General features: G+C 46.6%; 1 protein-coding gene across 1 annotated transcript in view; it reads left to right on the top strand.

Moving 5' to 3' along the window:
• The first annotated feature begins 1089 nt into the window (after window positions 1-1089).
• Window positions 1090-15992, top strand: part of SMYD2 (SET and MYND domain containing 2) — a 30154-nt gene continuing 15251 nt past the window's right edge. The window contains exons 1-4 of the mRNA XM_034666856.1: window positions 1090-1232; window positions 10052-10162; window positions 13061-13121; window positions 13828-13952. Coding sequence (XP_034522747.1) covers window positions 10067-10162; window positions 13061-13121; window positions 13828-13952 — 282 coding nt within the window. The 5' untranslated portion in view covers window positions 1090-1232; window positions 10052-10066. The remainder of the gene's footprint in view (window positions 1233-10051; window positions 10163-13060; window positions 13122-13827; window positions 13953-15992) is intronic.

Raw genomic sequence — 15992 nt, 5'->3', positions numbered from 1 at the left:
TGCGGACCGGGCTGCGGCGACAGTGCCCCTCGTGGCAGGGCGTGGGCATTGCTTCAAGTTGCAAGGCCTGCTTCAGGACGGTGGGCGGAAGATAGTGCTCTGATTGAATCATGGGGTCGTTCCCCACTTCAAAAAAGCGTTTTTAAGGCTTCTGTCTGGTGGGGTTTAATTCAGTGGCTTCACAGTTTTTGAAAAAGCTTTGACTTATCAAACACGACAAACACACTAGCACCTGACAGTTGGGAAACAGCAGAGTCCCTGTCGTTTGTGGGAGGCAGGAAGGTAATATGGCAAGGAAGGGGAGTGTTGACCTCATTGGAGAGAGGCAGAAGAATCACTCAGTGCAGTAGACCGGCAAGCCATCCACTGATGGTTTATCCAAGACTACATCTCCGCTTGCAGGGTTGCATTTTATGTATACATCTATGTATTTTTTGAGTGGGGGGAGGGGCAGAGGGAGCAGGAGAGAGGAAATTGTATGCAGACTCCATGCTAAGTGCAGAGCCCGACGCAGAGCTCAGTCTTACAACCCCGAGATCACGACCTGAGCGGAAACCCAAGAGTCAGATGCTCAACGGACTGAGCCACCCAGGGGCCCCTGGGTTGCATTCTTTTTAAACTTGGCTTTCTGGGCAGCATGGGAATTACTGATCTACTCTGTTCTATCATCTGCCTCACTTGCATTTCTCGATAATAAAGGTTGTCACTCACACTGCATTTGCACCAGTGCAGGTGCCCCCAGTCCTCTGTGTGAGGTGGAACCTCTACGACGGTTCTCTTTATCTCTGTCCCTCTTGAGTAGGTGAGAAAATCAGGACCTAAGAGCCTTTGACTTGGCCCAGAGTACTGAGTACTAGTGCAGGCGATGTGTCCCAGGCCAGGTTCGGGAGTCATGGAGCACACCGCTCGTCAGTTTGGAAGGTGCCCTTCCCACTGTCAGGGTCGGTAAACATTGGTGCATGTACTGTTTGACTAACTTACTCCTCCTCAAGGGCTGAATCTGGTCAAAATCCTCCTTTGGGAAAATGCCACGGTATCAGTGGGAGAGTAAGGTAAGGTGAATCTTGGCTCTGCTTCCTGACCAGATGGCTTTTATTATTGCGTGATAAAATGTGCAGCGTCACGTTTCTGTGCCTCTCGCCACTACAGTGCCCTTTCTGTTTTTAAGGAAAGAAGGATTGTCCAAATGTGGAAGATGCAAGCAGGCATTTTACTGCGATGTGGAGTGTCAGGTAGGTTCTGGGCCAACTGGTAGGGAGGGCCTTGTTTCCTCTGAAGATTGGGACCCCGATGTCCTTCCTTTCCTTGTCACGCCATTCCCAGCACCCTTTTGCAGCCAGAGCTGGAAAGCTGTTTGGGCCTCAGATGTGTCTGGATACCCCTGCGTGCTGGCCCAGGACTGACAGGCAGCCAGTGATAGACAGTGACACTCTGGGGCCACATGCAGGTGCAGGAGAAGGGGAAAGACATGAGGAGGGCATGTTGGGTAAAGGCAGGTGTATTACTAAGGTTGACGGTTTGCCCCCAAGGCCACCAGCAACAGATGGAACACTGTGGAGATGACAAATGAAAAATGCTAAAATGGTATCTTTAAAATATTTTAATTTTTACTGTCACGGGTCTGTATTTTTATAAATCCCCGTAAGCAGGCCACATGTCGCCCTTGGCCCGTTCAAACCCAGTCCGAGTCCAGCTAGACTTCGGGGAGCCCCTGGCACAGCCTTGGCACAGCCAGAGGGTGGCTGCTCCGAGTCTGTACTTGGAGCCGGTGCCTTGGAAGCAGCCAGGGTCGGGCGGGCTCAGGAGGAGGGTTGCATGTAGACCGTGGGCCATCTGGTTCGATGGGTAAGTCTCCAGGGAATTCTATAACATGGGAATGGGAAGCTTAAGGAGGAATTTGGAGGAACTCTTGGTAGCTCTTTGAGGGACTAGGAGTGTTGTTTCCCATACTCGTCTGCTGGATTCTAGTTCCACTCAATGTTCATAGGTGTTCCATAGAAAATGCATTCCATGTTCTTCTTCTTCTTTTTTTTTTTAATGCATTCCATGTTCTAACAATTTGAATTTAGGGAGAATATGATCTTTGACATCTGTATACCCTCCTTGGCCTTTTTTTTTTTTTCTTTTTTAATGGAAACCTATTCATAGGCCCTGGGAAATGCTGATGCTATTAAACAGTGGCTCTAGGTGACAGGGAGGATTTTCTCCATAGTCTTTACCTCTTTTTTTTTGGTCATTGTTCTTGCCAGACTTGGTGTCATTTACCTCCCACACCTGCCCCCCTTCCTTGATGTACTTCTGGTTACCCACTATTTCATTGTTTTCTTTCTCTTGTCCCTATGCAGTTGACCTTTGAAAATCCCCAAAGAGCATTATTATTTATCAGTGGGAGAGGTTGCTAAGCCCTGGTGTCCCGTCTGACCATAGAGCTCCAGTCACAATGGCCCCTTGCTGGAAGAAGCACAGGTTGAGCCATTGGCCGGGGGACATCTCCCTTGGCTCTGCAGCCCTGTGCACAGCGCACTCCCCTGTGTCTCCCATGGCAGCCTTCCAGAGGTGGTCAGCCTGTGACACAGCGAGAATATAAATGGGCTTATAGTTGAGTTTTCAGGGAGTGGGCCTTCTTTCTAAGAAGAGAGATCATACTTTGCTCCTACCAGTTGTGGATAGAACATTCTGTGGTTGGATTCCTTCGGTGCTGGGGAGATCAGTGAGCCCTGGGAATTCCATGATTTGATTCCAGGAATGATAAGTTAGTTCTTTCTATATTTAAGCTAAATTCTTCTAGAAAAATTAACTCATTACATTCTGGTTCTTTAGAGAAGCAAGATAGGAAAATCACATAGAGTTCAGACAGTGGAACACGGAATAGTAGAAGGAGGTGATCCTGACTCTGCAACCTACTATCTCCGTGAACTTGACAAGCCTGAGGACATCTCTGAGCTCAGTTTCTTCACGCATTAATGATGGCAATAGGTGCCTATCCTGACAAATGGTAGGGACCTAGTGATGTGAGAGGTATGAAAGCTCTCTATAAACCATGACGCTGTGGACAGGTGTGAGGACATATGGGAAATACTATGACAGTAATTTAGGCTTGACCGAAGCTTAGCTCTGTGCAGAGAATCCAAAGTATACGGCACACTTCAGATTTGACGGACTTGGTTTTTTGTTTTTGTTTTTGTTTCTTCTACCCCAAGAGAATGGATGGATTCTAAAACCCTGAGAACACTAAGAGTGTATGTTGTGTGAGTCATGCTTATTATAAAATGAGTCTTCACTTCTCTGGTTAACTGTAAACACTGCATTAATAAAAAGTATCAGACTGTGTGAGATGCCGAGTTATCTCTGGGTCGTCTTCTTCTTCTTTTTTTTTTTTTTTTAAGATTTTATTTATTTATCTGACAGAGAGGGAACACAAACAGGGGGAGTGAGAGAGGAAGAAGCAGGCTCATAGCAGAAGAGCCTGATGTGGGGCTCGATCCCATAACGCCGGGATCACGCCCTGAGCCGAAGGCAGACGCTTAACCGCTGTGCCACCCAGGCGCCCCATCTCTGGGTCTTCTGAGCGTGCTGCTAACTCTTCTTCGGTTACGCCTCCCTAGATGGCATTATTTTGATGAACCATTGCGGTCCAGTGGGGTTTCCAAGGTGGCTGGTGTGGCTCCCCTTCTCTTCAGTACCGAGTTTCCCAAAGCTGTGGACTCAGAAAGCTCCTCTGTGAGCACACAGTGAGGGGCGCTCTCCCTAGGGGGGTTCACATGAACCAAACACACCAGCCTATATGTACCAGGATGCCTGCATATCACTTTACAAAAAGCAGTTTGATGGTCTGTGCATTCTCCTCCTGTGGACAGATTGCCCAGGCGGTCAAATCATAATGAGCTTGCTTGGAAGCCCAGAGTGGAGGGTACTGCTCTGTGATGCTAAGTCGCGTTCAAAGGCCTGAGGCCCAGACAGCTTGCCGTGCCCAGCCTCATGATGGAGGGTCTTCCTTGATAGTTACCCTTCGTTTGGGCCAGGGCCCCATCAGCCCTGGAGGGTACTTCTGCAGCTCAGTTTTCCTATGCTTCTGTGAAGCATCTAGTGGCCAAAGTACCCTCCTAGATGACAAGTGATACCCGGTTCCTGATGCCACTTGTTGCTAGAGGTGACAGACTGGATTTCATCTGTAAGTTTCACTCTTGTTTTATCTGTCCCCTTTTGTTGAAGGGAGAAGTTAGTGGCCATTAAGGTTTGCCATGCTTTCGTGCTGAAGAACTAAGTAAGGGTAGGGCAGTGGATTGTAATGACATAGAATGGTCCTAAGTATCTAGTAAAGTAAGTGCCTAGAAATAAATTGGCCGTTCAGGAGCTTCATACATAAAATTATTAGGGAGGAATCTGGGGCATTAGCTCCAAATAAAAATGTATTCAGGGTTCCTCCTCAGGGGTACTTGGGTGGGATTAAAGGGGAAGCTGTGCTGTACAAAACAAGGGCAGTGATGGTAAGAGGCAGGTGACTGAGTGATTCTCCACCTACGAGACCAGGGCCCTTGGCTGCCGCTCATGACCACGTAGACCCCGCCCACCTGAAGTGCAGGCCTGGGCACCAAACAGCAGAGGTGGGGGAGGGGTGTCAGAGTGAAGGTTACCCGGTCCAGTGTGTGAGTAGATAAGAAGACAGTGGCCACAAGTGGTTGGGTGACCTGCCCAAGGTCACAGTGGTAGAAGTGGGGACCAGACTGTACAGACTGCTGGCGGAAGGCTGTCACCACTTTCCAACACGGTGCTTGGCGGTCCTGAGGGTGGGAGAGGGGGCACTATGGGAATGTGTCAAAGAAAGACAAGTGGCCTTCAGTGGACGTGAAAGGGGAGAGCCCCTTCTGGTGTCGTCTTTGCCAGAAATCTCCCCAAGAGTGCTAAGGCACACACTCCTCCCCGAGGGTTCCCTCTTTCCAGGGGGTACTGCATCTCCGGAGGCCCTAGCCACTACGTCCACTCTCCCCAAGCCCTCTTCTCTAACTGCAGCGCTTTAGAATTTCGCTTCATTTTATACAATTTGGTGATATCTTGTCCCATTTACTTTTCTCTTCATTCACTTGACTCAGTGTGATCCTGCCAGAGGAAAGATTTTAATTGATGATGCATGAAAGGATAATGGGAGGAAACATAAAAGAAATAGAAATCCCTTTTTAGTTAGGCTTATTTTGTAACCTGTGTGTTTTAATGAACTATATTTATTTTTATAAATATGCCTGGAAAGCTAAGTATATTGTTTCCTCACTTAGACTTCGTCATTAAATTGCACCATGACATGTTCAAGAGAGTAGTTTTACAAAGTTATTTTATAGAGGAATCATTGTAGAGTAGAACTTTCTAGGTATTATTTCTTAACATTAACAAATAGAAAATAAACTGTTTGTGATGTGTAAATGGAGGTGATGAGGTTATGAGTGTTTTTGAAAGTAAGAAGGGGCGTGCCGTGATGGGGATAAAAAAGCACGTGTGAGGAGCATGTGACTAAGGATGTGAGAAAATTTGTGACTTTCGTCAGGGACATGAAAGTAACTGAAGTGTAGAAAATGCCTGAGAAATGCTCGTCTGACTCTTGCATTGTCATGGGTGATTTAGGGTTAATCCTGGTTAAATTCACTTTGGTCCCTTAACCAAACCTAGGAAGCATCTTAAACTTGATCGCTCTTTTTCCTAAATGTTTCACATCACCAGTAGAAAAACGTGTGGATGAATGAATGAGCCTATCCCATGGCTGTTGTATGGGAACATAAAACAAAGCACATGTCCTTGTGATGGGGGCTCAGCTGTCTCCTTCATGCGAGGTGGTCAGTGTGCACCTGACTCCTTTTGCACTGCTCCCCTTGATGATAATGGTAGTGGCAGCAGAAATCCCATGACGTTTTCTTGCTGTTCCACAGTTCAGGAAGTCACATGCATTTGTCCAAGTAGACTACATCTGTTTTGAAAGCTCCGTTAGAGCAACAGAAATGCCAGGTGCAAGAGTTAGGAAAAGGGACTTCACAATAAAAGCCCAATCTCATTGTCCAGGAAGACAGCATTAGCATTCGCTCAGCAGAAAACTGGATGAAATAGCAGTCAGTCGTTTCTTCCAGGGTTGGAAATGCTGGTGCACCATGAGACAATTTTACAACTCTTTATGCATCTTGAAGCATTTTTGTTCGTGCACAAACAGGAAAATCATGCAGATCACTTATTACCTTGGCTGAAAATGACTTTGAAGTTTAAAAAGGGTACAGAAATTTCTGTATCTTCCTTTTACATAGATTTAATTAATTTCATTGCACAAATAATCTGTGCTCAGTTTAGAAAAACCAGAAAATACAGTCTGAAATGAGAACAGAGAGAGGTTCCCTAATTTTGTCCTTCCAGAGAAAAATCACTACTAGCACTTTGGTATATGTCTTTCTGAGTCCTTCCTGTCCGTTTATTTGTATATTACTTTTCTGGACAATACGATCCAAATATACATAAAATTGTAAAAAGATTGCAATCAGGACAGGAGAAATAGCTTGGCTTTTGTAGAAAAATACTCAAAAAAGTTTTAGAAAAACTGACAAAAATGTTTTAAAAGGTATACGCGGTTGCAAAACCACTCTGCGTGTGAAGAAACCGCTAATACTAAAACACAACAAAACCAAACCAAAGTATTCATTGATAGTATTTATTCCTGTTCATCAGGCTAGGCTAATTTTTTTTTCAATTTTGTCCAGTCTCATTATTTACAATTTTTTATAGTCAAAACGAGGGCAAGTTGCAGCTGTCAGGTTCCCTCCGGTATGTAGACCATCCCTGCGATGGAAGATGGCATGTCAGGATATGCCCAGAACCTAACTGACACTCCTGCCAGATGTGAGCCTCCCTCCCACCTTTTTCTGTTTTTTAAAGAAACCTGAGCAGTGCCATGGAGGGACATCTCTGTCATTCCTCCCTTAACCCACATGTCTCACCACCTTTCAGCAGAGAAGTGACAACTTATTTGGGGAAATTTCCTTTGATGAAACTTCCGTGATTCTACACTTCTCTGAATTTATCGCACTGTCTGATTTCACTGCTGCGTGTGGGACCGTGTCACATACATGTCTCCTGACACAGTCACAAGCTACTTCAAGTTAGAGATTTCATCTCCCCTCCCTTCCTCTAGGGTCAGTTGCAGAGCTCACTGAATGAATGGATGAATGCATGAGTGAATGAACAGGTACCCACATGTTTTGAGAGTGCGCTATGTGCCAGGTGCTGTCCTAAGTGCTTCTCATGGATGAGCTGAGCGGATCCTGACGGGGACCTTCTGTGGTTGCACGAGTGCCTGATTGTCCCCGAATGAAGGTCCTACGTGTCTTGCTCCTCTTCAGGCTTCAGCTCTGATTATCACTATCGGAAGGTGTCAAATCATAGCCTCAGGATTCTGGACCTGCTAAGTAACTCAGGGATTACGTTATTGACAGCCACGGGTACAGCTGCAGAGGGATTAAGAGGTCCGCCTGGTGTCACATAGCTGCAGAGTGGGGTAGGAATGCAGGTTTCCTGAGCCCCAGACCAGGGTCCGCTTACTTGACAGCACTCTGCTCTCCTCCCAGAGGCTCCCTTCCCTTTGAGGACATTCACTTCAGTAAATGTCAGCATTGTGTGTAATTGATATTAACATTGATTTTATATTCTGTTAATGAATTAATTCAATTACCAAATAATAGAGAAATCATGGTAAGAAAGGTTAGTATTAAACTTCCTTCTCCCAGGAGTCAGTGTTGTTGAACACCGGTAACAAGACTTGCTATTCAGGAAACCAGCATCTCAAAGGCCCTGCAAAGGCCTTCTGTTAGAATTTCTGGTTTCACCCTGGACACCTGCTTGTGGTTGTTAATTATCCATCTGTCTCCAGCTGGTGGTTCCCGTTCCCCTCAGATGCCCCAAGGCCTGAAGCCTTCGCCTTACTGCTGTGCTCTCGTTTCAGGCTTTGGTTAAAAACAGATCCCCTCTCCCTTGTGCGTATCTTGTCATTTCTTTCTCTCCCTGCTCTTAGTTATATTCGGCATGGCGTTATTAAACTGTGCGAAACATCTTGGCACAGAACTTGAGCCAATGGCCTGTGCCACATAACGCATTAAATCATGAAGTCACATCATGTCCTTCCTTCTTGGGGTGGGGGTCGGGGGATTCACTCAGCAACTTTATGGAGGACCTCCTAAACGCAAGGCCCTGTTCTAGCTTCTGGGGTTATAAATGTGGGGAAAAAACCTACCCCAGACCGAGTTCCTTTATTTTAATGGGGAGACAGATACTGGCCTAAAAACCAATGAATATGCAGTATATCGGGTCGTGGGAAGTACCTAAGAAGAAGTACAGAGCAAGGAAGTGGACAGTGGTGGGCACGTGCCGTCTTTAGTAGGGTATTCATGGCAGGCATCTTGAGAAGGTGACATTTGAGCCAGAGATATGGAAGAGTTAGGCAGGGAGCAAAGTGGGTATCTAGGGGAAGAGGGCGCTCGCCAGGAATACGGCAAGTGCAAAAGGTCGTAAGCCAGGGGTAGGCACAGTCTGTGTAAGGAGCAGCAGGGGGACTGAGGCGAGAGAGAGCATGGTGGGAGGTGATGAGGTCAGAGTAGTAGTGGGGGTGGGGGCTCCCATCATGAGTGGTCATTGGTCATCTTTAAGACTCTGCCTTTTGCTGGGAGGTGAGAAGCCATTAGAAGGTTCTGAGCTGAGAACTGGCATGAGCTGAGCTCTGTGTAGCAGGATCGACTATCCTGGCTGCTCTGTCGAGCCTCGTCCGCAGGGGCAGAAGCAGGCATCCGGGTAGGAGGCGTGGGCAGACTGGTGGTGGGAGGTGTCGGGACTGCAAAAGGGTAGTGGGTTAGGGTTAGTGGTGGCGAGGGGTCATCGGGTTCTAGGTCTGTTCTGAAGGCAAGGAAATTGGATGTGCTGGAGGTGACTGGCGAGTGTGAGACAGGTGTCAAAGGTGACCAGGGTTCCAGCCTGATGATCTGGAAGAACAGACCAGCTGTTTTCTGAGGTGGGGGAGGCTGAGGGAAGAACAGAACAGGCCCACTTCCATTAAGAGAGAGAGTGTCTGCGGAGTCCCATCTGTATACCACCTCAAAAGTCATCCTTCCTCCACCCGTCACCCATTCCTCCCAGTTTTCAGCTCTGTTTCGGCTCTCCCTGGAGTACCTCCCCAGCCGCCCCTGGCCCATCACACCCGCACCACTAGTTTTCGTCAGTCAGTGATGGCCTCCGTGAAGTCCAGTCAGTTCTCAGTCATCCCCCCACCCCGGCTGCTAGCAGTTCCTCCCCAGCCCTCAGACTCCTCTCCTCCGTGGCCACCGTGCACCATGGTGTCCTTCCTCCCTGAGCCTCACACGTCCCCACTGACGGCGTCTCTACCCTGCCAGTAGTGAGCACATACCCTTTGTGCCCCAGCCAGGGGCATAAGAGCATCAAGATGGGACAAAAAGAAATACAGTGTTCCTGTGTTGTCAAATGAATCTTCAGGGAGTCTGTATTCCTAAATACGCCCCCTAGTTGCCTCTGCCAGACTCTTTGAGGGCTCTTGACAAGGCCTTCATTTGTGTTTTGTTTTTGTCACCTATAAAAGGAGACTAGTTGCTGAGTGCAGCTCTCAGGGATTTGCCCTGATGTGAGAACAGAACCAGAACAGGACTGTAAGGGAGCAGGGCCAAATCAATGGCTAATACCCCAAATCACTCACCGCTGCCGTTTGACAACTCCCACAGATAATGGAAAGCCATACGTGTTGTTGGGAATAGTGAGAGGCTGCAGAAAGATGAGATGCTTGATGAAAAAACAAAGCAGATTTTCTCATACCAACAACCTTGGCCAGGCCCGGGTCAAGGTCATGCAACCATCTCTATCTTAAAGGATGTTTTTATCTCTAGCTTTTGTCAGCTTCATCGTGTTTTCCAAAAGGAAACATATTTCACTTGACCTTAACGAGAAGGACTTACTGCATCCTCTCTGCACGAACTTTATTCCTGTGTGTGTGTGTTTAATCTTTTTTTTTTTTTTTAAACCTTCCCAGAAAGAAGATTGGCCCATGCACAAGCTGGAATGTTCTCCCATGGTTGTTTTTGGGGAAAACTGGAATCCCTCAGAGACTGTAAGGCTAACTGCAAGGATTCTGGCCAAACAGGTGAGGAAATGGGATGATGTTCAAGTGCAGTTTCTTTTCCTTTTTTCTTAAAGGTCAGAAAGATGAGTGGCCTGTGGTGATCGTCTCTCGTTAAACATTCTTAGACTTTATTTCCTGTTACGTCCCTATGGATGGGCGTGGGAATAACACTCCAGGCAGAAGCTGGTTTGTTGTTTGCCCCATGCAATGAGGATGTCACGTACCCCAGGTCAGGAACACAGCCACAGCTGTTAAATTCTGAACTTTTTCATGAGATAGGTTTACATAGAAAAATACGGCCTTTCGCAGCATGAAGACCTGAGTGAAAATAACTAGAGCATCCTAGGGAACCGGACTGGCCTGAGAAGTTTTGCGATTTTTCCCCTCTCAGAAATTTCTGACACCTAGAGTGCTCCCTGCCCCTCCCCCCAGCAGCGTCCTGTTCCTCCCCATCTCCGTCTCCTTACTGGGGCTCGTCTAGGCAGGCAGGGAACGGGATGAAACAGCCAGCATGGCAGACACAAAGAAGAAGAGAAGGGAAAGAAGTGGAAAAAAGTAGGAATCGAGGCAAGGTGAGAGAGGAAGAGGGTAAAAGAAAGAAGTGAAGAAAGAAATGCCCCCAAGGGGAACAGATGATGGCCATGAACAGTTTCCTCCAAAGACGATGCCAGGACTGGAATCCTCTGCCTTTTTTGGTCAGTCCTTACTGTGGGCTAATGAGGTGCCATATCGCCAAAGTACCAAACTAAACGAGGGGGAGAAACACCATAGGACATGTCCTGTGACCCAGCAAAATAGGTTGAACGGTGCTTGGAGGGCACAGATCCACGGAGGTGCGCGCTCGTATCAAGGTGCTTTTGCTGCCGATAAGTCGGTGTCAGGGCGTCTGTACTGTACGTGTCTTGAAGCTGCATTCATCCACCTCTTCTTTACACCTGCCGTCCTGCCTCCCTTTAAAACCTTCTATTTTTTTTTTTAAAGATTTTATTTATTTATTCGACAGAGATAGAGACAGCCAGCGAGAGAGGGAACACAAGCAGGGGGAGTGGGAGAGGAAGAAGCAGGCTCATAGCAGAGGAGCCTGATGTGGGGCTCGATCCCACAACGCCGGGATCACGCCCTGAGCCGAAGGCAGATGCTCAACCGCTGTGCCACCCAGGCGCCCCTAAAACTTTCTATTTTTTTTTTTTTAAAGATTTTTTAAATTTCTTTATTTGACAGAGATAGAGACAGCCAGCGAGAGAGGGGACACAAGCAGGGGGAGTGGGAAAGGAAGAAGCAGGCTCATAGAGGAGGAGCCTGATGTGGGGCTCGATCCCACAACGCCGGGATCACGCCCTGAGCCGAAGGCAGACGCTTAACCGCTGTGCCACCCAGGCGCCCCAAAACTTTCTATTTTTTATCTAAGCCAAATGGGATTGTAATGATTGGCACATATCTGTCCCTGGCCCAAGTCAGGATCCCGGGCCGCATAAACAGAGGTAGAACATTTCCAAAGTCTGAGGTCATTGTTCCATTATGTGGCGGCGTGGGTCAGGTGCTTGCTGAAATGCCACTTCATCCACTCCGGGGTAACCAGAGGATTCAAGGGTTGCCTGTAGGGTGAGACCAAAAAAATCCACAAATTGTTTTCCTTGGAGGATGTTAACTTTTGAGTCCTTACTAACAATTATCTTTAGATATATGCCGAGTTGTTGGTCAGGAGAAAAGGGTAAGAGGAGGTAGGGTGACTGGGTTCAGTGTCAGGTGAATAGGGCCATCACAGGAAGATCTGTAAGCATTCTGGGGAGGATGGGGTGGCCAGTCTGCTGGTTCTGCCCTGCCCCGCCTCACATTCTTTGGGGGCATTTACAGTATTGTGCTTAAGAATTCCGAAGAAGCTGGTGGACTTTCCTGAATGAAAAGCTTTCCCAGGCAAGATGACTTAACTAATCTTACAGAAATGTATCCTGTGAATGGAAGATCTCTGCTCCAAAAAAGAACAATGGAAATGTTTTGGCACCAGGAGGGTGGTCTGAAGGCTCTGAGGAGTTTATAGCGGTTCCATTCAGCTTATATTATAATTACTATTACTACTGATAGTCTATTAAATGAAAAGTTACCTGGCCATCTTTTCATCTCAGTAGGACTTGATGATTAGTAAAACCAGACCATTTGTATTCTAGTGGCTTGCAGAGGATTAGGGGAGACAGGCTACCCAACTACCAAGGGGAAGCTTAACATGTTAACCAGGGAGGTGAGAGCGCCCTGCTAGACCACCTGTATCCCCAAATTGAATAGCCAGATTACAAAGACACGGCCTCAGGCCGGCTCTTGAGCTCTGCTTTTGAACTCTTGTCAACACCAAGTTTATTCATGTTCTCAAAGCCTCGCAGGTTTACTATTGTTAGCTCCTCTTGGGGTGTCTAGAACAAAGCCAGCAACACGTTTAAAGTGAATCTGGGCTCACAGATACCACCAAAAGTGTTCTTTTTGAAACACAGAATTTGAGATCATTTTAGCCTATGCTTAAAGAAAGTGTAAAATGGATGGGGGGTTTGATTTTGTTCCTTTTTAGAAGGAGAAATAATAAATAGGATGGTTCCTCTGTAGACGCAGAGTCCTTTTAAGTCGGGGCCCTAAAAAGTTGATTTCTCGCCACTCTTCTTTCCCGTGACGGGCATCTTTGAGCCTCCTGTGTGCATGTCGCGCTGTCAGGGTGCCAGGGTGTGGCGGACGCTTTAGAAAGTTTTCCGAGTCTTCCCGATTAGGGCTTTGGGCAGACGCTCTCAGAGCCCGATGGCAGGACTCCTGGGTGAGTTTTCTTTGCTCCATCGAGAATTGGGTTTCTCTTCCTTTATGTCGATGTAGCAGTGAAAGCACTACTTTTTGCCCTGGTGGTTAACAGTTCCTTCTGTGTGATTTCTCCCCAATTACTAGAAGATCCACCCAGAGCGAACACCTTCCGAGAAGTTGTTAGCTGTGAAGGAGTTTGAATCACGTAAGTCTCTCTGGGACCGGCCGACGAGCTGTCGCAGCGACATTTCTATGGACGAGGCAGGGTGGGAGAAAGGCACGGGGAGCTTGCATTCTTTGTGGTGCTGGGGATTTTTATTACCAGTTTCTACTTTGACTCGTGTGCCTGTTTTGAAAAATGACTATGACTTTTTTTTTTTTCTGAATTGACATGATGACTAGGAAATAATTAGGGAAAAGTGGGAAATCGCAGGGTGAATTACTGCACCCCGAACTATCTCCTGCTGGCTCTCCTGGCACGCTGAATATTTTTGTATCTTTGCTGAATTGCAGTCTTGTAAACAGCTGATGTCCTTACTGAAAGGCATTAAATCAGGGCTGTCTAGTTTCTAGACCATGACACAGATTCCAGGGCCGGGGGGGGGGGGGCGGAGGGGCTGGACTAGACCGAGGCTGCTTATCAGTGATGGCCACTCATCCCTAACCTCATTGCTCATGGGCAGTTGAAATTTCATGTCCTAAGTGACTTCCAGTTGTCAGAGCAAGAGAAGAAAGAAATGGCATGCTTTTCTTTGCCTAGAATTTATCAGTAACACCGAGTAATGGGGAAGAATATTTTCTGGGGGCTCCATGTATTTTTTTTTTTTCTCCATGCCATTTACACTAAGAAAAGGATGTAGCTAGAAAGCCAGAGTTTTCTTCCTGGTGAATAATGGTTTGCTTATCCACAGATCTGGATAAATTAGACAACGAGAAGAAAGACTTGATTCAGAGTGACATAGCTGCACTTCACCACTTTTACTCCAAGCACCTTGAATTCCCTGACAGTGATAGCTTGGTGGTGCTCTTTGCACAGGTAAGAATGCCAGCATCCGGCGACACTCACTGTAGCCTTTCCCTGCCCAAGTCCCTCTCCCCAGCACATGCTCGGTAAAGATGAACAGAAATAGACTGATGGCTTCTATGACCTGTTGACCTGGTTGACCCTGTTCTCATAGCCGTCTTAGGTGACCTGGTGGACCCTGTTCTCATAGCCATCTTAGGTGACCTTGAGCAGACCTTGAGCTGGCCCTCCTTGGTGGGTGGTACATAGGAAATTTACCTGACCTCTGCCTCTTGCCACAGAAAGAGTTTATGAAAACAGAGGGGTTGCCAGTGCCGCAATACTGTGGGCTTCCAGAAGCTCTTTGAAGGGGAAGACCATTTGAGATTCCCACATTAAATTTTTTTTTCTTCTTTTAAACCTTTCATTCTGACAGTAGTGTTTTTTTTTACTCCTACCAACACTGTGTTGATAAAGCACAGGCAAATCCAGATGTGCCCAAGAGGGAGGCCGTCTCAGATGGCCCTGGAAGGACAGTCACCACAGATAGCCTGAGTGGGTCTGGATACATCAGGTCTTTACTGATAGTTGCTAAGACGTCTTTAGAGTAGTCTAGGTTTACCACAATCAGATCTAATTAAAAAGTCAGAGAGACTTCTAGACGAGAGCAACTTAGAAGTGATTGAGGCACTGGAACCAGCCGTGTGGAAGGGCTAAGATGTAGGCATGGTTGGAACAAATGAAGAAAGTGCAGTGATCATTCTTGGGCTGCACATAGTCTGGCTTCATAGACATTCCCCTTATGGCAAGGGCGGTTCTTCCTGGCACGACTTCATGGATCAGATTTCTCTCCCTTACGTAGCCTGCATCTTTCCCTACAAGCCGAACATGTAGTTGAAGGTGACCTTCCCAGTGAGAAGTACAGCAAGACTGTTGCATGGGTGCAAACAGCCACGTTCCCTTGCCAGAACCTTCCATCTCTGGCTTCACAAAGACCTTGGATTGATGCTTACCCATTTTGGTCTTAGAACAGAATCAGTGTCACCTTATGTACCCTTTGACCTGGTAATTCCATTTCCAGGAATCTGTCCTAAGGAGGTAATCAGAGATGAGGGACAGTAATTGACATCCAGATTGTCTACTGTGGGGTTCTTTTTAAAACTGGAAAAAAAAAAAAAAGAAAGATAAAGGAAAAAGGAAATACAAATGGCCAGTGGTACAGGAATTTGGAAAATAAATTATGGCCTAGCCTTATGATGGAAGGTTACATAGCCTCTGTATTTCGTTTCAACGAATGTCTAAAGATGTGCAAAACGTTGATACAGCTATAAGTGTAAAAGCAGAATAAAAATGTGTATAATATGAAAATACACATACGTATATTAAAAAAAAGATTCAGTGGAAGTTCATCTCCTGAGTTGTAGAAAAAATTTTTTTAAGTGGGTAATTTTCTGAATTTTCTACAACGAGTGTGTATAACTTAAGAAAACATTCAAAAGGGGGCGCCTGGGTGGCTTAGTCAGTTAAGCGCCTGCCTTTGGCTCAGGCATGGTCTCAGGGTCCTGGGACCCCACCTTGGGTTCCCTGCTCAGCGGGGAGTCTGCTTGCCTCCCCCCGCCCCCGCCACTCCCCCTGCCAGTTGTGCACACCGGTGCACTCTCTCTTTCTCATATAAATAAATAAAATCTTAAAAAAAAAAAGCACTAAAAAGAAGAAAAAGATTAAAAAGCACCCATAATTTTTCCACTTCAAAAATTACACGTCTAAAGAATGAAGTGAGTCTTCATCTCTTCTCTGACCCACTTTAACCGCCATGAGCATGACTGCTGCCAGTTGGGTGAATTCCTTGATGGATGTAATGTTATAGATATATCTCTATTTTGTGACTCTCATCATCAGAAAAAAAAAATGCCATTCTTGATAAAAAGAAAAAATGGATTCCAGTTATGAGTATTAAAGTAGATTTTCCTGGTTTTCACATTATCCTGGATTTACAACACACTTTCCTAAGTGTCCTAAGACAGTGGATTTGGGTGACAGTGGGAAGTTGAGGAATTGACTAATCTGCCATTA

Source organism: Ailuropoda melanoleuca, chromosome 8 (genome assembly GCF_002007445.2).
Source record: "Ailuropoda melanoleuca isolate Jingjing chromosome 8, ASM200744v2, whole genome shotgun sequence".
Lineage (NCBI taxonomy): Eukaryota > Metazoa > Chordata > Mammalia > Carnivora > Ursidae > Ailuropoda > Ailuropoda melanoleuca.
Note: the sequence above shows the minus strand (reverse complement) of the source record. Positions and strands in the feature narration are given on the sequence as shown.